General features: G+C 37.3%; 1 protein-coding gene across 1 annotated transcript in view; it reads left to right on the forward strand.

Moving 5' to 3' along the window:
* Pde11a (phosphodiesterase 11A) overlaps positions 1 to 26633 on the forward strand; it is a 352033-nt gene that overhangs the window by 188616 nt on the left and 136784 nt on the right. Inside the window, exons 8-9 of the mRNA XM_070020261.1 lie at positions 1372 to 1439; positions 2440 to 2532. Of these exons, the coding sequence (XP_069876362.1) occupies positions 1372 to 1439; positions 2440 to 2532 (161 nt within the window). The remainder of the gene's footprint in view (positions 1 to 1371; positions 1440 to 2439; positions 2533 to 26633) is intronic.

Genomic DNA, 26633 nt, shown 5'->3' on the forward strand with positions numbered 1-26633 from the left:
TGCAGTCTTCTGTTTGTATTAAATGAAAGCAGAGGCTTGTATATTGCAGGCTTGTTTTTCTGATTAGACTGTTAAAATTTGAATGCCATGACCTAAAATTTGGTATAATGGAATAATGCTGGAAATAAACTTTGGAAAAGTGAAACACTATTAGGTTTATTAGAGTTATGTAAATCATTTTGATAGCAGACAATACATCTGATTTTATTTTGAAAGTTAACCGTGTGATAATAGTCCTTATTTTTTGTAGTAGCTCCTATAATTTCCTGATCATTTACTTTATGCAAAGCAATATGCTAAATGTTTTGTAAACATTTAGATATTTTTCTGTCTATAGAGGATAAAACAGTGGTTAAAAAAGTGAAACGATACAAAGTAACAAATATGTAAGATGAGATCATCTACGGATTTAATGTACCATAAGAAGAATATAGGTAACAAAATTGTATTGCACTTGAGCTCATAATTAATGAGTGATTTGTATCTGTTCTGAAACCAAAACCAAAATAGCTGTCTATGTGAATTGCTGAATGTTAATTTCCTTTACTATAATAACCTTTTTACTTCTATATGTGTTCCATAACATGTTACATCTTAAATAAACATAATAAAATTTTAAAATTGTCTCATTAATTTTCATGACTCTATGAGATAGCATTTAAATCCCCTCTTGAGGAATTTTGATGCTAAGAAAGCGAGGTAACAAAGGCTGAGTGAGGTGGTGCATGCCTGAAATCACAGCACTTGAGAGGTGGAGGTAGAAATACCACTGTCCAGATCTGGCCTAGGCAAAAACCATGAGACATTACTTGAAAAACAAGCTACAACAAAAAGGGCTGGGGGCATAACTTATATGCCAGAGTACTTATCTAGGATGTATGAGTCACTGAGTTCAAACATCAGTACCCCGCCCCCCAAAAGTTAGAGCTTCAGAGCTGATAGTAGAATTGTAGTTTGAACTAGATCACCTAAATTCAAAACCTGTGTTCTTAATCATTTTGCCATAACGCCTCTCTTAAGCCTTAAAGGAATGGATAGGTAGGTAGGTAGGTAGGTAGGTAGGTAGGTAGGTAGGTAGATGATAGATAGATAGATAGATAGATAGATAGATAGATAGATAGATAGATAGATAGACAGATGATAGTAACTAGATTGATATATTGATAGATTAGATCATATACAGTAATTGTATATGTATATATGGATGCCTATATATTCTTTATATATGATAGTTATAATAGAGTTGTGATATATAGAAGCATAAGCTAAATGCTTGAGTTACTTAATAAAAATATAGGCCCGGCTATGGCCTACCCTTTTACAGTGATATAGTACCTGTACTAAAAATGACCATGTATCTCATTCCTATAGGTGTAGCTCAAGTGTTGAATAGACTTGATGGGAAACCTTTTGATGATGCAGATCAACGACTTTTTGAGGTAAGAAAATAGATTTACAAACTAGAGGTCACATTGAGTCACCAATCCTCTCCTCACCACAGTTTGCTCCTATTCATAAGGATAAATAATTATTAATCAAATTTGTTCCTATTTATAATGATAAATCATTATTAATCAAATTTGCTCCTATTTATAAGGACCATAATTTTAATCATTATTATGTTTACATATTGTGCCAAGATTTAAGGGACATTTTAAAGAATATATAAATTATATATAATGATCATATTTTTCATTTATCACATCACTTTTAACTTTTGATGCTTTTTACCCTAATTTTATTTCAGAATTTTATTACAGTCTTCCCCTCTTAAGAGTTCTAGTGTTATCCCTGTCTCATTCACAGGCATTCAGAGTCCTAAGGGCCATCCTCACTCTTCTAGGTGTATTACCTTCACCTGGTTTTGTGTTAACAAAATCCCATCATCCCATCCCAAGATCAAAGGGTTAGCCTTGAACAGGCTTCCTAAGCTAACAAAAAGCTTCCAGAAGCTCATAAGAAAACCCCATCATTATTTTCTCTAGCTGAAAATATCTTACAGTTTCCTTATCAATGGGTTCTTAATCAATCTTCCTTTTCCCTAACTCTTATCTTACAGTCACTCTCACTCAATGTCTTTACTAAAATATTTTATAGCCTCATTACTGAACAAGATTGTTTTTGGTTGAATAGAACAGAATGATCAAAATCAGTATACAACCTAAATAAATTAAGAACACATTTAAACAGACTGTATAGTTTTACACATATGAAGTAATGCCTTTATGATGACATTAAATAGATAATTTTCCTATGTGTAAAGTGAGCGTTAAAGTCATGACAATAGTAATTAATTTAAATGACTATATGTCCTTAGGGCTCACCTCTGCCTACAATAAATGTTAGCTTCCAGATCCTTCCCTAATGACAATCATTTTCATATTGTACTTTGCTCGTAAGTTATTACAACTTTTAATTAATGACTTTTCCCTTTTTCAGGCTTTTGTAATCTTTTGTGGGCTTGGTATTAACAACACAATTATGTATGATCAAGTTAAAAAGTCCTGGGCCAAGCAGTCTGTGGCTCTTGATGTAAGTATAGCACTTATGTAAGAACTCTATGCTAAAAGCCCTATATTTTATGAAGGAAAAAAACTGTCCTTATTGTGCGGGTTAATTTCTCAATTTTTAATGACCTGTTTATTGGTTCTTAATCATTTTAGGGTTATAGGCTGAACTAGGATGACAGGTAGAAAACCTGTCTAAAAAAATGCACGTATATGCTCAATGTTACATGCAATCTCAAAGAGTTCTCAGACTCCAGAGCGTCCACCATTCATATCCTATCATTACATAGGCTAGAGTTATTAAATTGTGACAACCCAAAAATAATTTGGTGGAATTTAAACTGCCTCATAAACTTAAATTTCAATTATACATATAAATACTTTTGCGAGTTCACAACTTTTCTTATCATAGAAAAAACCTTTCTCTAAAGATAAATGGCTCAGATGGGAGAAGAAATTCTTGTTCTTTACACACATACACATACACACACACACACACACACACACACACACACACACACACACACACACACACACACACACACACACACACACACACACACAAAGACTCCATTGAGCGCACCTCTCTTCCTCTCGGAAAACCCACCAGGCTCCAAAGGAACATTTATCATGTCCCATAAATCTCAGATGTTCATTTTGACCCAAGATCTATTTTTCCCAGCATCTGCTCTAAAGATAGTACCAGAGGTTTTGTTTATAAGTATGAAATATTATTAAATAGGGCAGATAAAATATCAGAGCCAAAATAAGAGAATATAGAACAGTTATATATATATGTGTGTGTGTATGCATATGTATACATACACATATATATGTATATGCATATGTATACATACACATATATTGGTATATGTGTAGAACACATATATTCAATGCATGCAAAATCTTCTAAAATACTCTGGTAATAGATCTTCGTAGAAAGAGAAAAACAAAGGGAAGTATAAGTCTATAAGGGAGCCAGCAAATCTTAAAAAGTTATTTAATAATAGTAGCAAGGTCAAGGTGAAAAAAGAGGGACCAAACCAAAGTTAGAGCTACTTGTATCTTTTTCATTCCCTCCCAGGAGCCTGGGCCAGTCCGTTTCCCTCTTCCACTGTAGCCAAGGGAAGAGTCCTCACTGGTCTTGCCAGATTCAACTTCTATTTATTTTCATTATTGTCTCATTTCATTATTGTCTTATTTATTCTTTCGTCTTTGTCTCTTTTTTTGCACATTTCTTTGAAGTCTTTATCCTTCTCAATCTTGTCCCAAGGTGAATTTCTCTTTATACTCTTATTGCCTTGTCTCTTATTTTCCATAAATAACAAAGAAAAAAACAATCTAACCCTCAGACCCTGATGATGGTAACCACTCTAGAAACATTTCCTATCAGAAAGTACGCATGCCCAGTTCATGGCCCAGAAAGCTCATGGGAATGTATTTTTTTCTGGTGCATTTAGGAGACACTAGAAAGATAAACACAACACTGGTCTCTTTTTGACTTTCAAACATCTTTCCTCCAAGGCATTTTTAATAAAACTGTTGCATTCTCTGAAAGCAAATATTCTCCAACTCAATTACTATACCCCACAAGTGAAGTTGAGTTCAACCTCTGAAGCAACTAGAAATGTCTGGAAATACACTTTTTATTTTTAATTTATTTTTTTTTAACAAAATGCACAGCTTTAGCTTTATCCCACCTCCCATTCCCCTCCAATAGCCAATGACTTTTATGTATTCATTTAGTACTGCCTACTTTTCCTAACATTTGCAGTGCTCTGTAAAATTTTAAAATTCATACATATATGTATATATATGTGCATGTGTGTATATCTGTTGAAATATAGTTTACACATTATTTTGTTCTATTGATTTGGAAACACTTTCATTGTTTTAAGAACACTCTGAATATAGGTTTCACCTTTTATCCATATTTTCTGAAATGAAGCTTTTTATATTGAATCCTGGTTTAGCAGATGTTGGGGAAGCAATGTAACCTCGGATACTCAGTTATTTCATAAAATAAATGAATCTAAGAAGGTTGGCTTAGCAAATAAAACAACACAAGCACGGTGTTTAGGGAGAGGATTCAGTTACAGTTGTACTGACATCCCTCTGGGTCCATGGGATCCACATCTGTACATTCAAACATGGTGGAAAATATTCAGAAAAAAAAACCCACCCACGTCTGTACTAATCACATATAGATACTCCCTTGTCTTTCTTCTGAGTGATATCATGTAATAACTTTTTGAGATCACATTTACATTTCACTAGAAATTATAAGTAAATGAAATGTGATTTAAAATTTACAGAACATGCAGAGATTGTATATGAACTAAGGCATTTCATGGAAGATTCTTGAGCATCTTAAGATTTAGGAATGAGGAAGTGTGTCTTAGAACCAATTCTTCACAGCTAGGGAGACAGTGTTGTACTTTTGTGAAAGTTATTCTTACTACCCTGTGCACTTGTGCCTGAGCTGATTTTGTCTGCTGTGTTATAAGATTGTTAATTCAAGGGCTAGCTATAACTTGTTGCTTGTTTTATCAGGAAGATCACTCATGTTTGAACAGAAAATAAGCCCCTCATTTTCTAGTTCATTGACACAGACTCTGTTTGTTATACCATTGTGTGCCTTAGCATCACACACCCAGCTGCTCCAGAACACTCCTGCTTTCCCTTGGCATATCTGTCATCTGCTGCCTGTGTTACCATATATACCTCTGTCAAGAAACTCAAAGCTCTCACATCAGAGATAGATAAATGCAATATATCTCCCTGGATAAAACTTCCAGAAAAAAGACTTACCACAGGGCATCTCTTTCCTGTTGCTACATAGTGGTAATTTCAACTCATTTTAGCCATAACCCAGAAATGATTTTAAAAAATAGAAACATAAATGTACAAAATATTTTGTACTTTTCTCTAGCCTTTAAAAATAGAATAGTAAATGCATTACCTGCATTTTATTTAACAATTGAATTATCAACTCAATTATTTTGGTGACTGCTTCTCTTACTTTCTTATAATTTTGTTATACAATTCTATTGTCAGAATCCTTTTCTAAATATGTAAAATTAATATTCTAAGGCTCTTAAAGAGCCAAGATACTCTTCAAGCTGCGTAATGGAACAAGAGATAAATTTAGTATCATTTTAATAACTTTAATTTTATGATTCTGATTTCCATTCTGTATATATAAATAAGAGCTCCCAAAAAGCTGCATTTATATATGCTTATTTTTGTTTTAGAGTAAGATCCTCAGGAAAAATAAGTGAAAAATCTACCTGAAAGTCAAAATATAGAGAAGACACAATACAAACATAGATGTGGAATATTATCTCCTCATTTTGAACCTCAAGAATTGTCCTTTGGAGTGTATTTCATAGTTATTGCAAATGAAGCTTTATCTAATAATAATGAGAAATTTTTCAGGAAATAGAAATGTGTGTTAAGGGATACCTCCTACAGCTTTATGATCAGAAAGAGAAAGGAATAAGGGTCAAATAGAGGGTGAGTAAAGGCATACGCAATCAGGATACAGGCCCCATTTAGTCTACTCCCAAAAGCCTCTCCAAACTATTGATTTCTTTCCAAATACCACAGCAACCATCCTACTTAAGAGCTTTATTACCTCTTGGCTGGGCAATTGCAATAGCCTTCTACTTGTTCTTCCTAAAACATATTTTCAATTGCATCACTCGCCCACTCATAGACCTCAAATTACTCCCCTATTAGCTATCAAAGTACAAATGTCCTGGTCTTTGGGGCCCTTTGGAAATCTCATAACAAACTACTTTCCTGCCCTTGGCTCTCATTTTTCTTCTCAGAGAATTCAGCGGTACTTACAAACTCCAATACTTCATAGTCTACAAATCAGCCACCTGCTTCTCTGCCCTCTGATTTTCACTCTCATACCCCCTCCACTTTTATTATTCTATTCAAATCATCCTTTTTCCACTCTAAATAAGACTATCAAAGAAATCTTGATTTAATTGTACTCTTCCTTGCCAAGCATCGAATCCCATTACCATCTCTCTTTTTTTGTCCTACTTGTGACTGTATGTTTTGCTCTGCTAGAACATGTGCTCTGAAGTATGGGATCATGTCACATGTTGTATTGATTTCAATATTTTCAACGTATGATTGGTCCTCCGCAAAAGTATATTGAACAAAATGAATATAAGCACCATTAAAGGGAAACATGAAAGGAATAAGGACCATGATGGAGAAGCTGAAGTCACTTAGTGAACACAGACCAGCAGAGAAGTGCTTCTGTATTCTCTTCCCCCCTGAAAGGCCATAAGTACAGAGTTGGTTTGGGGTGGGGAATGAGATGTCAGTAATGGGGACCTCTTTCAGACACTATGTGCCATGGGATATTTCCTTAGATGAAGATGAGTCAACTTGGCTTCTTGAAGGTAATAGAGTAGAGATGACTCTAATATAAGGGATCTCTCTTCACAAAGGAGAGATTTTCTCTATGCGGGTGATTGAAAGAACTGAACAGGCTTCAAACATAATGCCTATACTCCAATAGATATCATAGCTCTTCTGACACATGCAGAGTGTTTGTTTCTTCCTGTAGTTAGGATCCTTTGGCCAAGACATGATCTGGTGGGCTGTGTGTGTGTGTGTGTGTGTGTGTGTGTGTGTGTGTGTGTGTGTGTGTGTGTGTGTGTGTGTGTGTGTGTGTGTGTGTGTGTGTGTGTGTGTGTGTGTGTGTGTTCGAGGGGCCTGAACTCTGGGCCTGGGTACTGTCCCTCAACTCTTCAGCTCAAGGCTAGCATCCTACCACTTGAGCCACAGTGCCACTTCCGGCTTTTTCTGCTTATGTGGTGCTGAGGAGTCAAACCCAGGCCTTCATGTGTGCAAGGCAAGCGCTCTACAACTGAGCCACCTTCCCAGCCACTCTAGTGGGCTTCTTCACATTTCCTCTCCCGCCCAAGATGGGTTCAGGAGGAAGATGGGATGAAAAAACAAAGCCTTTACAGCTGGACCCTCTGTAGCCAAACCAATATTCTCTGTTCATTTCCAGACAACACTATAGCTCACAATTTTCTGTTCATATTGGGCTGATGTGAGCTTCTCCCTCCTGACAGCTTTCAATCTTCTTTCAGCCCCTGTCTTCCATGTCCATCCATTCTTCTCTCTAATGGTCAACCTATTCCTCCAGGCAGGCCTCTGAGTCAGTCTTTATTTATGACTAGCTTATTTCATTAAATTTGTGGTAGGCACTGGTCTAGATGCAGGGGTTTCTATAGAATCACATACCTTTATTCTCATGAACCTTCTATTCTAGTAGAGGATGAAAGTAGAAAAGTAAATGAATAAGTTAAGATAAATTCATGATAATATGTCATAACGAAAACATAGCAGGATGTTTTATGAAGAATGAGTAGGGGTTGCTATGGATACATTCAGAAGATTCCTGTGCTGGCTTTTTGTTGCTAAGACAGAATACCTGAGATAAATTTATTTTACCTCATGCTTTCACATGTTTCAGTCTCTGGTCTTTTGGCTCCACCATTTAGGTTTGGGGTGAGGCCAAGCAACAAGGAACAGAGTATGTGGTAGAGGAAGGCTGCTCACCTAATGACAGCAGGGAAGCAGAGAAAGAAGTCAGCCATAGCATCTCAGGATACCTTTCAAGAATATTACCCCCACACACACCCATCACCTACTCCCTCCAGAGTAGGACTGCCTTCCTCAAGTGTCCACTGCCTGCTTCCCAATAGTGCCACCAGCTGGGGACCAAGCCTTCAATACTTGAACTTTTGTAGGACATCTATATCCAAACTATAACAAGTCCTCTTTGACAAAATGGCAATTGAGCTTTGTTATCTCATTCTTTTCAAAAAAATATTGTAAAGGTGATGTACAGAGGGATTAGAGTTACATAAGTCAGGTAATGAGTACATTTCCTTTGGAACAGTGTCCCTCCCTCATTCTCCAGTTTTCCCCTCCTGACTTCCTTCCCCCCAAAGTTGTGTAGTTCATTTCTAACATAGTGTCTAGTGGGTTTCACTGTTGAATTGGTTCACCTTTTGTCTCACCATTTCTGGGGTTCCCTTCCACTCTACAAATCTGATAAACCTATATACAAGACAAAGGGTAGAGAAATAAAAAATAAAGTGGCAGAAGGACATAAACCAAACAAAAAAGGAAAGAAAAAAAGAAAAGAATTGTGACCTCTTGCTTCCATTTCTTGAAATTCATTTCAATAAAGATCATTTTATATGATCGTATGCATATAGCTATTGAGCCCTTGCGATCTTCTTCTAAGAACATCCTCCCTTGTTGTCACTGTGTGAATGTTTAGAGTCCTATTTAATTAATCATGTCCAGGTGTAATTATTTGGCTTTTACTGTCCATTGGGTTTACTTGGTTTGTGGGCACATTCTAATTATTACAAACAAGGGAAACCAGGTAGCCTGTGTTTCTTTAGGTCTGGCGTACTTCACTGAGTATAATCTTTTCCAAGTCCATTTCCTTACAAATGGGGCAATGACATTCTTTCTGACAGAAGCATAAAATTCCATTGTATTATCTCATTCTTTTGATTACATTATAAATTTCATCTAAGTCTATTTGTCTGTGTGATTTTTGTTTGTTTCAACAAGGCTCTTTCTTTTTTCCACCCTTTTGTCTGGAATGCCAGGGATCAAACTCAGGACTTTGCACACCTTCTTGTATTTTATGAAGACTTGAGATCTGAGATTTCTGACAGGTGATGGCCTTTGCATGAAGTCACTATCAATGGTATATTTTTTGGCTCAGGGCAGTGAAATAAGTACCAAGGCTTTGAGAGCCTTCTGGCCCTACTCTCACTATCCAACCATGTAATGTGGAATCTTCCTAGTTACATTCACAGAAGGGGAGCAAAGTGATTTGCTCAATCTAAGCTGACTCTCAGCATCCAGCCTCAAAGACAGATCTAGTGGAGTTCCCCTGGGCTAAGATCATATGTTCTTTCCCCAAGAGAATCCCAGTGTATTCTAGATCCTTTATACATAAGGTTGCAACTGTGTGTCTTGTTCACCATGATGTCTCCAGTGCTAGCTCAGGCCTGGCACAGAAGGTACATGCAGTTTTGCATGTATTTACTGAGTGCATCATGTAAACTACGCACACAAGATTATAATTATAAAACATGTTTTGAATCTCATTTCTCAGCATATACTGTTATTAGTTTTGGGGGATTTTTTTCTCTTACCTTTTCAAATTTATTTTTTATTATCTTTAAGTAGTTGTACAATGGAGTTGCCATGTAACAAAATAGTTTATGAGTGCAATGCATCTTGGTCAGTGTCACTCCTTCAGCATTCTCATTCTTCTTCAACTTTCCTCTTCCCTTAGTATTCTTGATTTTGTAGTCAACACAATGAATTCTTGACTGCGTTCTCCCCCCCAACTCCGCTTCATTCATCTACCCCTCTCCCCTTAACCCTATCCTACCCTCTTGCAAAAACCCAGTTCCTCATGCTTATTTTGTTGGGCTTTGATTTTTGTCTTTCTAAAAATTACACTGTTTGAGCTCTCCATGGAGTCAATTACAGTAAGGTAAAGTATAGGCTTTAGAATCACACTGATTTATCTCTGTTACTTCTTACTTATATATTTCTAAGGAAGTAACTTAACTTCCTTGTGCTTCATTGTTTATACATTGTTTATACATATATGAAATAATGCGAGTAAATCTCAGCACAGTGGTCATAAAATGTCCAGTAGTCATAGTGACATACACTCTTCCACTCCTAGCTCATTCGATATTTTTGTCAGTGACTCTTCCCTCAAGATGAAAGCCAATATTTGAGAAACAATTGCCATTCCGCAGCAGGGGAAAGCTCGATTTTCTGCCTACTGCAGGTCCCGGGTTTGGGATGAGAGACCTGACGATAGAGCGAGAGAGGAACGTACCCGCCTGGAATTGTTTCAGGAACAATGTCTTCCTACCTTTCAGGCCAAGGACTGCTTTATTCAGGAGGCTACTGCATGGTGAAGCCACGAGTTATTTTCCTCAATCTACTTCACTGTCTTACAACCAGAAAAAAACTTGCTCTGGCTCTAGTCATGGGTTCTCAGGTTTAGCGATGGCATCTGGGTTTTCATTTAGGTATTCTGTGGAAAGTATAAGACATCAAGTTTCAGCCAGATATCATTTTTTAAAAATTATCTTTGTTTTAAAACCATTTTAGAACTACAAAAAAAAATTGGAAACATTACTGAGTAGACTCAGATAATAATATTATTCCAAAAATAGTATCCTTGTATATGCTGCAACCATTTTCTATTTTTTAAATCTTAATTAGCGTGGTATGTTTGTTAATTGATAAACTGATACTGCTTTTTAAAAACTCAAGCCTATAGGTTACTCTGATTTTCTAACTTTTTACCTAATGCCCTTTTTCTGTGCCAGGTTCCTCTCGGTACATGCTATGACATGAATCCTTCGAGGCATCTTAGCTGTAACCATATTTCTTGCTGTCTTTTTTGATCACCTTGATAGTTTTTACATGGCCAAGCACTTTGTATTTCCATTAGGATTTGTCTGACATTTTGCTGCTGAGTAGACTGTGATCAAAGAAGGCCAGGCTGATTTCATCATAAGGGTGCATACTATCAAAATGACATCAGTGTTGTTGTTAGTCATGATCACCTGGCTGAGGTAGTGTGTGTCAAGTCTCTCTAGTATAAAATTAGTCTTTTCCCTCTTTTTCATATTGTGCTGTTTGGGAGGAAGTTGCTACAAAAAGCTACAACTAAGGAGTAGGGATTTTTGCTTCACTTCCTTGAGGGGAAAGTATCTACACCAATTGTTTAAATTCCCCTATATAGAATCATATACTGTCCCTCTTCCCTCCCTTCTTCCTGCCTCCATCCCATCTCCCTTCCTTTTTATTTTCTTCTTTCTTTCCTTCCATCTTCATACAGATACAAATACTTTGATTTTACATTTTAGATTATAAGCCACTACAACTTTCTTTATCATCTATCATTTATTTCTGTTATTTGCTTTTTTTTTCTTTTTTTAAGATGGGGTCTTACTATGCAGTTCGGGCTGGCCTGATACTTGAGACCATTCTGCCTCAGCCTCTTGGGGATTCTAGGTGTGCATCACCATGCTGGTCTCAGTAAGGTAGTTTCTTAACTCTGTAAAGTGTGGTGAGTTCTAGAACAGACACAATGTTGGAAGGAGCATGGAGGAGGAACATGTAATCCAAGAGCTCAGTTCTGATTGCTTTGCAGAGAAGATAACTTTTGAGTGACAGGGAGCTGGGAGCTATATACTTTTGAAAGAATATAAGCAGGGGTGCTCCTGATAGAAGAAACAGCATGGTTGAAAGTGGGGAGGACAGGGGTAGCATGCTGTATAGGACACCCTGGAAGTTCAGCACAGTTAGAGTTATTGGCCACCCATGGGATAGGCAGGCATACTGGACACTGGAGAGGGGCCAGTCACAAAGAAACTTAAACTTCATTCTACAAGTGGTAGAGAATGATTGAAAGATTTTCAGCAGGAGAGAAATATGATTAGGTTGACATTTTCCTGGGATTATCCTGCCAGTTTTGTGGAGAAAATTCATCTTAGTACTTTATAAACACACTTTGTTTTTAACCAAAGTTGATCATATTTTCATTTTACTTCCCGTTAAGTGATATTTGGTGGTTCTCCAAAGTCAAATCCACCTTCACAGGATTTGTCACCACTGTCACAGTCTGTTGAATGTGCTTCAGGATCTGGATAAGAGTTCCCAAACACAACAGAATGTTTGGGGTAACTTAACATAGTCTCCATGGTAACCTTAAGAGGTAACTATTATTTTGGATGCTCTCATTCTGGCACATTTGGAATTTTTTCTTGCATTAATTTATGTTCTCCTTTCTTTTTTGGGGGGGGTTCAGGTTATTTTTTTAATTTTATTTTCTTGTAAAGGTTCTGTACAGAGAGGTTACGGTTACATCAGTAAGGTAATGAGTACATTTCTTGTCAGGCATTGTTACTGTACCTCTTTGTTTTTTTCCAACTATCCATTCCTTACTCTACCTCCCCCACTACCCACCCCCAAAGTTGTAAGGTTTATTTCCAAGATAGTATCTTGTGAGTATTATTGTTGCAATGTGTCATCCTGTGTCCTTATTTCAGCATTTTGTTATTCCCCTTCCCCTCCCCAAATTAGATAAATGTATATTCAGGATGCAAGGTACCAAACTCAAACACAGTGATAACAGGGATATACCATAGGAGGAAGAACATACAAAAGAAACAAAGAAAAACTCACATATTAAATTAAAAACAACAACAAAGAAAAACCTCTTGTGTCCATATCTTGGGTTCATTTCACTTAGCATCATCTTATATGGTCATATGTACATAGTTTTTGAGCTTTCCTGCTCATCTGATAAGATTAATTTATGTTCTCCTTTCTTGTGTTTTCATGAGGTGAAGGATTTTTTTAATTTTTTATGTTAAATGATACATTTATTAAATATCAGTCATGTGTCAGGTACTATATAATGTGCTTTACATAGTATGTTACTGAACCTTCACCAAAACACAAAAATAGGCAATACTCTTTACTTTTCACAAATGAGCAAACTGGCTCAGAATTGTTTAGAAGTTTGCTGAGAGATTTGGTGGCTTACGAACTGGATTCAAGCTCTGCAGAACTCTGTTTACCACTGGAGCCCTTGACTGGCTATCAGGAATTAGGAAGAAAGACAAGGACAAACACCGATATTTTTGGTTTATAATAGTATGGTAACAGTGAGTAAAAGCACAAATATTGACGAGGAGCCACTGGTTTACAAGTTCAAGATGAACAAGACACCTTTACAAAAGAACTCTCCTCCTCCTTATTCTTGTATTATTTACTTTTTTTTTGGGGGGGGGCCTGGGGCTTGAACTCAGGGCATGGGCTCTGTCCCTGAACTTTCACTCATGGTTAGAGATCTACCACTTTGAGCCACAGCACTTCTGGTTTTCTGGTGGTTAGGTGGAGATTAAGAGTCTCACAGACATTCCTGGCAGAGCTGGGTTCGAATAGCAATCCTCAAATCTCAGCCTCTGGAGTAGCTAGGATTACAGGCATGAGCCATTGGCACCTGGCCCCTCTCTTGTTCTTGATGAAAATTAGTAACTTATTCATAAGGAACTGTTCCTAACAACCCTAATGCTTTTAGATTTATGGTTCAGATTCTAAGAGGAAGCCAGGTTCTGCTATGAGTCCCTACTGCTGAATAATTAATTTACTGTCAAATGTTGAGTCAGGTCAGTTGTTCAACAGTATCAGAAAGGATAGCCTTTGGTAGTGTGCGTCCTACTACCTGTTTACTGCCTGTCTCTATGTACTGCAACAAACAGAGAGTATAGCTGGGCACTGTCTATAATCCTAGCTACTCAGGAGCTGAGATCTGAGGATCCCAGTTCAAAATCAGCAGGGGCGGGAAGGTCTGTGAGACACTTAACTTCAGTAATCTACTCAGAATAAGCTGGAATTAGCACAATGGCTCAAGTGGTAGAGTGCTAACCTTGAGCAAAAGAAACTCAGGGACTGTGTCCAGGCCCGAAATTTAAACCCCAGCACCAGCAAAGACAACAACAACAAAAAATAAACAAAACAAAACAAAAAACACACCAGAAATTCCATTAAGACAGGAACCCTGTGCATGTCAATATTAAATGCCTAGCATAAATTAAGTGCTTGATGGGTATTTCTTCATTGAATGTATTGTTTATGATCTAGATACTCCAAACTGTACGAAACATATTATTTTCTGACTCCTTCACACTGAATCTAATTTATCTGGCCATCACTCTTGATCTATGAAGACTGGGAATTTCCCCTTTTAGTCCTAACTTTGGACGTCCTTTACTTTCAGATTGATCATTCCGCTTGTGATCCTGGTCAGTTTAGCAGTGGCCTAAGCTTGGCCTTATCCCTCCTTACTCCTTACACTTCAATGGAAAGTCCCAGCAAAATAACATCAACAAAAGTGTTCAATGCTGTTCCTAGTTAACCAATACAAATAAGCAACATATCTCTCTGAAATGATAAGCCATGATAACAGTTCTACTGATCATAGAAAAGTGATTGGAGATACATGTAAAATAACTATATACAAGTATTCTATAATGGGCTACTCTGAAATACAGCTTAAGTAAAATCAGAATACTAATAGTTCCAGATATATAAATTTTAGTTTTGAAAGCCTAAAATTGGCATGTTTAGTTGTTTTAAAAACAACAATCACCAATCCTAGTTTGCTCAATTAGTCCAAAAGAATGCTGTGTTCTTGCCTGTTCTTAATAACAAACAAGAAAAGCAAGTAAGCAAGGAGTTCATTAGAAAAGCATTTGTGGAACGTTAATATATTTAATAACCTCAACAATTAAGAAAAACAGCCTCACTTTAAAACAGAACATGGGGAGTAATGCAATTGTGGGAATGGAACACTTATTTTAAAACAGTTATAAATTATAGGCCAACATGCATATGTATTGAGTTAAATTGAATCACACAAAGAATTAATCATAAAAACCTTTTAAATGTAAGTGTTAATGGTTGAGATCCTGTATGAGAGATGAGTAGAAATTTAGAAAAATAGAAAAATTATTACCATATGAAAGTTTTTTTTTTAAACGAATAGGCTGTCTTTTCCACATAATGACATTTAAAAGAATGGAATGAATAACTAAGCATTTCCGGTTATATAACAGAAGTAAGTAAATCATTATCCTTCATGATTTTCTTCTATAGGTATCAGACTATGTTTATTCAAAGCAACAATGTTTAATAATCATGCTCTATTCCTACATATGTTGAATTATAAAATACGAATATACTATAATTTCAGTGATTCAGAGATCTTTTGTATTGAATACAACTGAAACACAAAAGAGAAAGCAGAAAGTAGCCAAAAATCAAATAAGCCACAAAATGCATATAAAAGGGTTGATTCATTGGACTAATTTGATCTGATTTTAAACACAATTCTAAGATGGGTGTGGTGGTTGCACAATGTCACTCCAACCATTTGGGACTTGGAGCCCAGGAGGACTGACTGGGAGTTTAAGACAAGCTTAGGCAATTTAGGCTGTATAGTAAAAACAAAAGACAAACAGACACACAAGGGGTTTAAGTGATTTAAGTGGTAGAGCCTTACCTAACACATGCAAAGCCCTGTATTCAATATCTAATTACACACACACACACACACACAAATCAAACAAATACTATATGCTTAACCCAGGATTTTAAATTGCCATTTGATTGCCTAATCCACTGTGACGATTACTTGTGGTTATTCCTTTCAGAGCTCATGGTAGGATTATACTTCTTCATTCCTTCAATTTAGATAAAACACTATAATTTGCTCTGGTCAGTGGAAAGTGATTGAAAAAATCTGCTATTTCTTGATTTTTACTAACAAGGAAATTGAGCTTCAGGCTAAGTAATTAGGTCAAGATTACAGATTCAGAATTGTAAGTTCAAGCATTCTGACCCCCAAGTCCCTGTGCTCAAAGGCTAAATAAACAAGATTGCTTTCCAACATTGGCGAACTGTTTTGGTGTAACTCTGCTATGTGTCTTTTTAGAAAGAGGAAGGGGGAAGGAAGGAAGAAAGGAAGGAAGGAAGGAAGAAAAGGAGGGAGGGAGGGAGGGAGGGATGGAGGGAGGGAAGGAGGCAAGGAAGGAAGGAAGGAAGAAAGGAAGGAAGGAAGGAGGGACGGAGGGACGGAGGGAGGCGAAGGAGGGAGGGAGGAGGAAGGAAGGAAGGAAGGAAGGGAAAGAAAGAACAGAAAGGAAAGAAAAAGAAAGAGAAAAAAAGAAAGAAAAAGAAAGAAAGAAAGGAAGGAAGGAAGGAAGGAAGGAAGGAAGGAAGGAAGGAAGGAAGGAAGGAAGGAAGGAAGGAAGAAAGAAAGGAAGAAAGAAAGAAAACCAGAGTGGTTGAACAATTTACGCTCCCACCAACAGTACAGTAGGCTTCCCTTTTGGCCACATCCCCTTCATCATCTGTTGTTATTATATTTCCTGATTATAACCATTCGAACTGGAGTGAGGTGGAATCTCCATGTTGTTTTTATTTGCATTTCTTTTATGGCTAGAGAGGTTGAGCAATTTTTCACATTAACCATTCTTATTTCTTCTTTAGAGAAGTCTCTCTTTAAGTCGCTAGCCCATTTATTAATAGGGCAGTTGTTTCTTTGAGGATTTGTTTTTGGAGGATTTAATTTTTTAAGTTCTAAGTGTGTTTTAGATATGAGGCCCTTTTCTATTGTATAGCTAGTGAAGATCTTCTCCCAGTCCATTGGCTTTCTATTGTTCTTACTATTTATGTCCTTTGCCATGAAGAAGCTCTGCAGTTTCATGCAATCCCATTTGTCCAACCTTTCTTTGTGTTGTGTTTCTGGGTCTTTATTCAGAAAATTTTGGCCTATGCCAAGGAGCCCTACAGTTTCTCCTATGCCTGTAATGTTTTACTTTGAGGTCTTTGATCCATTTGGAGTTGAGCTCCATATGACCCAGCAATCCCACTTCTGGGCATTTACCCAAAAAATTACAAACAAGGTCATAGTCAAACTATCAGCAGAACTATGTTTATCACAGCATTATTCACCATAGCTAAGATATGGAACCAACCCAGATGCCCCTCACTAGATGAATGGATCAAGAAAATGTGGTGTGTGTGTGTGTGTGTGTGTGTGTGTGTGTGTGTGTGTGTGTGTGTGTGTGTGTGTGTGTGTGTGTGAGTGTGTGTGTGTGTGTGTAATGTAATTCTATGCTTCCATCAGAAAGAATGACACTACCCCATTTGTTAGGAAATAGGAAGATGGAAAAAAAATCAAATTAAGTGAAGTAAGCCAGACCCAAAGAAATATAGGTCCCATGGTTTCCCTCATTTGCAATAATTAGTATACATCTAGGATAATTTTAGAAGATGAGCAGAAAAAGTCAAAAGCTATGTACATATGACCATAAGTGAAATGAACCCCAAGATATGGACACAAGAGGTCTTTCTTTGTTGTTGTTGTTTTTAATGTACTATGTGATTTTTTTTTGTTTTCTTTGTATGTTCTTCCCCCTGTTGTCACTGTAGTTGATTTTGGTACCCTGCATCTTGTATAGTAATTATTCTAATTTAGGGAGGGGAAGGGGTATAACAAAGTGCTGAAACAAGGGCACAGGATGACCCATAGCAAAAGTGATACTCACAAGACACTATATTGGAAGTGAACTTCACAACTTTGAGGGTGGGTAACAATGGTCAACAAGAAGTGTACTCATTACCTTACTCATGTAACTGTAACCTCTTTGTACAGCATCTTTACAATAAAATAAAATCAAAAGAAAGAAAGAAAGCCACACTATATTGAACTTAGGAATGCTTAATACAAGTCGCTTTTGTTTAATTGAGGAGGGTACTGAATTTTACATTTAATATACTGATTACATAACAGATACAGAATAAAAATATATAAGAATTTAAATACCAAAGCAAGCTATAAATCTGCCAAGAATGTGCAGGCGTTTTGAAAACAGGCTTTGAATATCTATAATATTCTATGGGTTTGCCAACATTACTTAAATTTTGAAATACAAGGAAGATTGAACTGATGCCTGAGCTTAGAACTCTGTGACCAGGATAGTATCTCCCAGTGAAAGCTGGATCATGTTTTATTTCTGTATTGCATTTAATGCTATCCAAAACTTTGTAGACTTGAAAACATAGCTTTTATTTTGCTTATGACCTTACGAGTCAAAAAATTCCATAAGGGCTAGGATGGGCTTCATCTCAGATTCATGGGCTTTTAGCCAGGGTGCTTGGGGCTTTAGGATCCATTTCAAAACGGCTTTTTCGTTTAAGTGAGTGGCATCACGGTGCTCCTTGGCCTCTTTCTCCTTTCACTTGGTGTCTTACCCTTCAGGCTTCTCTATGTAGCTAGAGTTTCTCACAGAGTAAATGAACTTTATACACAGTGATTCATTGCTAGAGGAAAAAAAAAAACGTTTCAAGAGCGAGAAAACAGAAGCTTCTGATCTCTTTTTTTTTTTTTAATTTTATTTTATTTTATTTGAGAACATACTGTACAGAGAGGCTACAATTACATGGGCAGGATAATGCATACATTTCTTACCAAGCATTGCAGCCTCCTCCTTTGTTTACCCTTCACCTCACTTCCCAGCCTCCACCCTTCCCCCACCCAATTATACCCCCCTCCCCCCCCACACCGACATTGTAAAGTTGGTTTTGACATGACATTTTGTACTTCTCATTGTTGCAACAGGTCCACCTGAATCCTTAAATGACTTGTTTGTCCCCATCTCCTCCACATGTTATACTGACATCAAATATAGTGAAAGCGGGGGTTACACTGTGGGGGAGGGACATACAAAGCAACAAAGAAATAATCTTATAAATGCGTTAGAAACACATGCATGAAAGAAACGAAAACATTAAAATACATATTTAAGGGTTCATTTTCCTAACATCACATTATCTGACCTTTTCTGCTTGACTCATACCTATACTAGATATTGCAAATAAGGGAAACCATGGGACCTATGCTTCTTTGGGCCTGGCTTACTTCACTTAATATAATTTTTTCCAAACCTTTCCATTTCCTAACAAATGGGGAAATGTCATTCTTTCTGATGGAGGCATAGAATTCCATTGTGTATATATACCACATTTTCTTGATCCATTCATCTACTGAGGGGCATCTGGGTTGGTTCCATATCTTAGCTATGGTAAATAATGCTGCAATAAACATAGTTGTGCTGGTAGCTTTAGTGTGGTCTTGTTTGTAAACATTTGGGTAAATGCCCAAAAGTGGGATTGCTGGATCATAGGGGAGATCTATGTGAAGTCTTTTGAGGAACCTCCATACTGCTTTCAAAAGTGGTTGAACAAGTTTACATTCCCACCAACAATGAAGTAAGGTTCCTTTCTGTCCACATCCCCTCCAGCATCTGTTGTTGTTACAGTTCTTGATTTTTGCTGTTCTAACTGGAGTGAGGTGATATCTCAATGTTGTTTTGATTTGCATTTCTTTTATGGCTAGGGATGTTGAACATTTCTTCATGTGTCTATTGGCCATCCTTCTTTCTTCTTCAGAGAAGTTTCTCTTTAAGTCTTTCGCCCACTTATTTATTGGGCAGTTGTTTCTTTGAGGATTTGTTGTTGGGTGGTTTAATTTTTTGAGTTCCAAGTATATTTTAGATATGAGACCCTTGTCCGTTGTATGGCTAGTAAAGATCTTCTCCCAATCGGTGGGCTTTCTATTGATCTTGCTAGCTATGTCATTTGCCCTGCAGAAGCTCTGCAACCTTATGCAATCCCATTTGTCCAACCTTTCTTTGATTTGTTGTGCTTCCTGGTCTCTATTCAGAAAATTTCGACCTGAGCCAAGGAGACCTAGGGTTTCTCCTATTCCATCCTGTAATGTTTTCAGAGTGTCTGCTTTGAGTTCAAGGTCTTTGATCCATTTGGAGTTGATTCTGGTGCAGGGTGATATATAAGGATCTAGCTTTAGTTTTCTACATGTAGTTAACCAATTTTGCCAGCACCATTTACTGAAGAGGCTGTCTTTCTTCCATTCTATTGTTTTTGCTTCCTTATCGAAGATTAGATGGCTATAGGTCTGTAGGTTCATTTCTGGGTTTTCAATTCTATTCCATTGGTCCTGAGGTCTGTTCTTATGCCAATACCAAGCTGTTTTGATTACTATGGCTTTATAGTAGAGTTTGAAATTTGGTATTGATATTCCTCCAGCAGTGTTCTTTCCGTTGAGGAGCGTTTTTGCTATTCGGGGTCTTTTATTGTTCCATATGAATTTTTGGATTGCCTCTTCTATTTCCTTGAAGAATGAGGGTGGAATTTTGATAGGTATCGCGTTGAATTTGTAGATAGCCTTGGGAAGTATTGCCATTTTCACGATGTTAATCTTGCCAATCCAGGAGCATGGGAGGTTTTGCCATTTTTTAAGTTCTGTGTTGATTTCCTTTTTCAAGATTTTAAAGTTTTCATCATAGAGGTCCTTCACTTCTTTGGTTAAGTTAATTCCTAGGTATTTTATTTTTTGTGGGGCTATTACAAATGGAGTTGCTTTCCTAATTTCAGCCACACTTTTCTCATTGTTGGCATATAGAAAAGCCATTGATTTTGGGGGGTTAATTTTATAACCTGCTACTTTGCCAAAGTTTTGAATCAGCTTGAGTAATTTGGGAGTGGAGTCTATGGGATTCTTTAAATACAAGATCATGTCATCTGCAAAGAGGGAGAGTTTTATTTCTTCTTTCCCTATTTGGATCCCCTTTATGTCTGCATCTTGTCTTATTGCTGTAGCTAGGCATTCTAATACTAGATTGAAGAGAAGTGGAGAGAGTGGGCATCCTTGTCTTGTTCCTGAGTTAAGAGGAAATGGCTTTAGTTTTTCACCATTGAGTATAATGCTGACTGTAGGTTTGTCATATACAGCCTTTATTGTATTGAGGAATGATCCATGGATTCCTAATTTTTCCAGAACCTTCATCATAAAGGGGTGTTGGATCTTGTCAAATGCTTTTTCTGCATCTATTGAGATAACCATGTGGTTCTTATTCTTGCTCCTGTTGATGTGATGAATAATATTAATTGATTTGCGTATATTGAACCAGCTTTGCATCCCTGAAATGAATCCTGTTTGATCATGGTGTATGATTTTTTGAAGTCGATTGGCCAAAATTTTGTTGAGAAGTTTTGCATCAATGTTCATCAAAGAAATGGGTCTATAGTTCTCTTTCTTTGATGAGTCCCTGCCTGGTTTTGGGATGAGGGTTATGATGGCTTCATAGAATGTGTTCGGTAGTGAGCTTTCTCTTTCAATTTCATTGAAGAGTTGGAGGAGTATTGGTGTGAGCTCTGCTTTGAAGGCCTTGTAAAATTCCGCTGTAAAACCATCTGGTCCTGGACTTTTCTTAGCTGGGAGGTCTCTTATTGCTGTTTCTATTTCAATGCTTGATATGGGCCTGTTAAGCTGGTTTAACTCATCTTGGTTTAGTTTTGGCATGTCAATATTTGCTAGGAAAAGGTCCATTTCTGTCAAGTTCTCAAACTTATTAGCATAAAGTTTTGAGAAGTATTCCCTTATAATGTTCTGAATCTTGGTTGTTTCCGTGGTGATGTTTCCATTCTCATCTCTGAGTTTATTAATTTGGGTGTGTTCTCTCCTTTTTCTGATAAGGTTTGCTAAGGGTCTGTCAATTTTGTTAAGTTTTTCGAAGAACCAACTCTTTGTTTTGTTGATTCTTTCTATAGTTTTTTTGGATTCTAATTCATTTAATTCTGATTTAATTTTGATTATTTCTTTCCGTCTACTGGATTGGGGTTTATCTTGCTGCTCTTTTTCAAGGAGGTTTAGATGTGTCATTAAATTATTAGTTTCAGATCTCTCCAATTTGTTGATGTAGGAGCTCAGAGCTATAAACTTGCCTCTGAGTACTGCCTTTGCTGTGTCCCAGAGGAGCTGGTAATTTGTGTGTTCATTTTTGTTGAATAGTATGAACATTTGAATTTCCTTTCTAATCTCTTCCATGACCAACTCGTGATTCAGCAGTGTGTTGTTCAGCCTCCATGTGATACCGGACTTTCTTTGGTGGCTTTTGGTGTTGAGTTCTAATTTTATTCCCTTGTGGTCAGAGAGAATGCAAGGTATAACTTCAATGTTTCTGAATTTAGACAAGTTTGCTTTGTGGCCTAAAATGTGGTCTATTTTAGAAAACGTTCCATGTGCTGCTGAGAAAAACGTGTATTCTGATGCTGCTGGGTGAAATGTTCGGTAGATGTCTGTTAAGTCTAGTTGATCTATGCAGCTGTTTGGATCTGCGGTTTCTCTGTTGAGTTTTTGCCGAGTTGATCTATCTAGCGGGGAGAGTGGTGTGTTAAAATCCCCAACAATTAATGTCTTTGGATCTATATGGGATTTGAGGGAAAGTAGTGTTTCTTTGATAAATTTGGGTGCTCCATTGTTTGGCGAATAGATATTTAGAATTGTAATATCCTCCTGAAGGAGAGATCCTTTAATTAGTATGTAGCGACCTTCTTTATCTCTTCTCACGAATTTTAATTTGAAGTCTATTTTATCTGATATTAGGATTGCAACTCCCGCCTGTTTATGAGGGCCGTTTGCACCAAGCAAGATTTTGTTCCAGCCTTTAACATTGAAAATGTGTTTGTTTTTATGGGCAAGATGTGACTCCTGCAGGCAGCAGATAGAAGGGTCTTGTTTTTTAATCCAACTAGACAGTCTATGTCGCTTAATTGGAGAGTTCAGTCCATTAACGTTAAGAGATAGGACTGAGAGGTATTTGGGAGTTCCTGCCATGTTATCCACCTTCTTGGGGGCTGCGAAAACTGGGTTCTTCCTAAGGTTCTTGGATTCTCAGTTTGGGTGCAGTTTCTTGGCCTTTGTTGCGGTCTTGTTGGTTTTCTATGTGTAGGACATCTTTAAGAATCTTTTGTAGGGCTGATTTGGTGGAGATGTATTGTTTCAATTTTTCTTTGCTATGGAAGGTTTTTATTTGGCCTTCAGTTATGAAGGAGAGTTTAGCTGGGTACAGTATTCTTGGTTGATAGTTGTTTGTTTTTAGGGCATGGCATACGTCATTCCAGGCTCTTCTTGCTTTGATTGTCTCTGCTGAGAAATCTGAGGTGATTCTAATTGGTTTCCCTTTATAGGTGATTACCCTTTTCTCCTTGACAGCTTCTGATCTGTTAAGTAATGGGCCCAGCACAACCAGCAAAGTAATACAAATTATGTTGTTTATTGAAGTCTCCACAACCCCGACCCAGTGAAGAGGAACGGGCATGGATTATCCTCTTTATAAAACAAGTGTCCAAGAACATGTGGCATTCTCTTTCTCTTCTTTTTTTTTTAATTATATTTTTTTGTCTTTAAGTACAAAGCCATTACAATTCAACATGGCAGTTTGAGTACAATGAATCTTGACCAATGTCCTCCCTTTTATCGCTTCTCCTCATCTCTCCCAACCCTACCCAGCCCCTCAATTTCTCCTAGTTTCACTTTCACATATACATGTCGAATATTATGATGGCCTTCTCCCTTTCTCTCTTTGTTCTCCCTCTTCTTGAACCTCCCCTGTTCACACCTCAAGGATCAGCTTCCTGGTATTCATTTTGTTAGACTAAGTTAGTTGTTCAAATGAGTTACACCATCTCCCCTGAATAAATCATACTTTAGTTAGTACTTGTGTGTGTGTGTGTGCATATTACCTTGTATATATTTATATGTGGCCCTTTTAATTTGCTACCTAAAATAATTTGGATGAACTTGAGTTTTTAAGCCTCTGGCAGGTATACAGATGCTGATATTTAGCAACTTATGGGCCAAGGGTGAGGGAGAGTTTGGGTAGCTGCCAAATGAATGTCAGCATTGTCATTATGTACTAATAGTACATACATTATGTACTAATAGTACATAATTATAATATAGCATTTATAATTATGTACTAGTAGTGTAATTATGAAGCCATTGTAGGGAATTTCTGTTCAAAATTAAATTGCCGTCGCTGATAGTAAAATTTTAACCTGTGTGACGGCAAGCAATGATTACGTTAAATATTTTGTGGTTCTAGAGATTTTAATTTAAGGACTTGTGCTTGCAGGGGTGGAACTGCATCCTCCACCTGCAGTCCTCTTGCTTTTAGTTCTGTGTTTCAGCTTTTGTCTGAGTTGGCTTCCAGGGTAGCTGGGGTTACATGTTAAAATCGCAGGCTTATTTTTTGGAGAGGGACCACTGTCTTTCGCCTGTGCTTCTCTTAAACCAATATCCTCCTACCTTTATCTCCCTAGTAGAACACTGAAGGTATGAGACACCATACTTGGCTAAGTTAAATCTTTTATTTGAGTGAATAGGTGATGAATGTGCTTCTCATTCTATCAAATGACTGAAGAAACGTAAAAATAGCATGTTCGTTTTATGAAGAATACAACGAAGATTGGAAGATCTCAAATTGAAGCTCATGTAGGGGTATTGCTATGAAGACAAGTTTTGTCCAAAGCTCTTTGCAAAGTAATGTTGACTTATACCTTCTCAAGCACAATTTAAAAGATGATTTTTATTTCTTCCTGTTTCCATATAAATTGTGCCCGTTTTTTCAAAGCCAAAGCTGTTGAGATTATATCTACATCCTTTGTCATTTCAACCCATGCATCTATGATTTTCTCAAAATGTAACTTTATAGCTTTCACCAGCAGAGTGCTGACCAGCAGTTCAATGCAACAGGTCGTATCTTCTAGTCTTACATTCCAGTGATTGCAAATCCAGAGCACACATGTCCCTTCTTCCATCCCCATGGCTCATTAATCATAACACATCTTACCTTTAAGATCTTACAATCAGGTTCAATAGAGTGCTTCTTACAACTACCTACTGGCAATTAAATAAAATTTAGTCTCAATGTACAATGTATTTGCTAGGAGGGTTTAAAAAAATGCCCAAAGAGTCTATCCAAAGGCTGGTACCAGGACTCCTCTTTGGGGCCCCTCAACAAATGGAGCATCTCACTACTTCCCTTGCAAGTCTTTCCTTTCACTTTCAAATAAACACCTTAAATACTTTCTTTCCTTTAAAAATAAATGAATGGGTAGGGTGCCAGTGGCTCCCATCTCTAATCTTAGCTTCTCAAGAGGCTGAACCCTGAGGATCCCTGTTCCAAGCCAGTCCAGGCAAGAAAGGTCAAGAGACTCTTACATCCAAGTAACCACCAAAAAAGCTGAAAGTGGAGCTGTGGCTCAAGTGGTAGAGCCACTAGCCTTGAGCAAAGAAACTCAGGGACAATGCCCAGGCCTGAGTTCAGGGCCCAGGACTGGCACTATAAATAAATAAATAAATACAGCTTGTACATGATTGGTTACCCATGAACACATGTTGCTATGAACTACAAGTGTGACTTACCTTTATTATGGGTAGTAGCTAAAAAGTCAACAATTCTTAAATCACAATGGATTCAATATTTTATTTCTTACTCCAGAATCTGTAAGCATCCTGTGTTTTACTTTAGATTCAAGGAGTTTAAGTTCTTAGAGTTTTTTTAAGCACATTTTATGACACATACTCTGAATATGATGATAGTAGATCACACGGCAAATCCAGTTAGCTGAGGTATTTCCTTGAACACATAGGTCATTCACTGGACAGCAGGCAGCTTCTTAAATAGTTGACAATTGAAACTGATGATTCCCTCAATCTGGACACATCTGTTCCGTCACCATGTGTTTGAATCCTGTCATCGGCTTGTTGAGAAATCCTGGAGTATGGCTCTTTGCACAGCTAGATGACACTTCTGTCAGGTCATTCCAAGTAATTTGGCTCTTCATCCCCTGGGGTCTGTCACCTTTCTTGACTAAAGGACAACTCCTGATAGCAAAGCTTCATTATTTCTTTAGAGCTCATCAGTATAAATTGTTCAGGGTTTTAGTTCAAATCAGCTTAGCTTAAATTTGATGTCAGCTTAATTACCAAGTGCCACTTTGCCACTGGAACCATAAACATATCAGTAAATATTCATGTTATCCCTTTGTGTAGAGACAGCCAGTGTGGGTGTTCAGTGGGGTTTTTGTTCTCTGGCTCTATTAAGTGGCTCTTTTTGTTCACATTTCTCTCGTTCGGCTTCCCGCAATGGTCCATTTCTCATGTCACAGGCAAAGGCTGCCCAGATCTTTAACAAATTAGCATTCAAAACAACTGGGGTGAGAACTCTGTCCTCAGCCACTGTGAGGGCAGTTGCAGGAATTGCAAGACAAGCACTTTGGCTCAGGATGTGAACCAAATGTGGCAGAGGGCAAAGTGTGATACAGGGGTCCTATTTCATTGCTCTGAGCATTGCTTTTCTCTTGAAATACAGTTAATTGTCTTTTCCTGCTGTGCATACTTGACAAAACATGACTCCTTTCTTCTGTCCTTAATGGGTATAATAATTACTTTATCTCGCTTGTTTGGTCTGCTTGTTTTGCTAGGAGCAAGTCCAATCTAAAAGTTAACACAAGTAGCAGGGTTTTGTAAATAGTGATTTATTTTTAAAACTATGAAGAATCCCTAGGTTAGAGATTACCAACAGA

This window comes from Dipodomys merriami, unplaced genomic scaffold (assembly GCF_024711535.1).
Source record: "Dipodomys merriami isolate MVZ:Mamm:240054 unplaced genomic scaffold, mDipMer1.0.p SCAF_1, whole genome shotgun sequence".
In the NCBI taxonomy this organism is placed as follows: Eukaryota; Metazoa; Chordata; class Mammalia; order Rodentia; family Heteromyidae; genus Dipodomys; species Dipodomys merriami.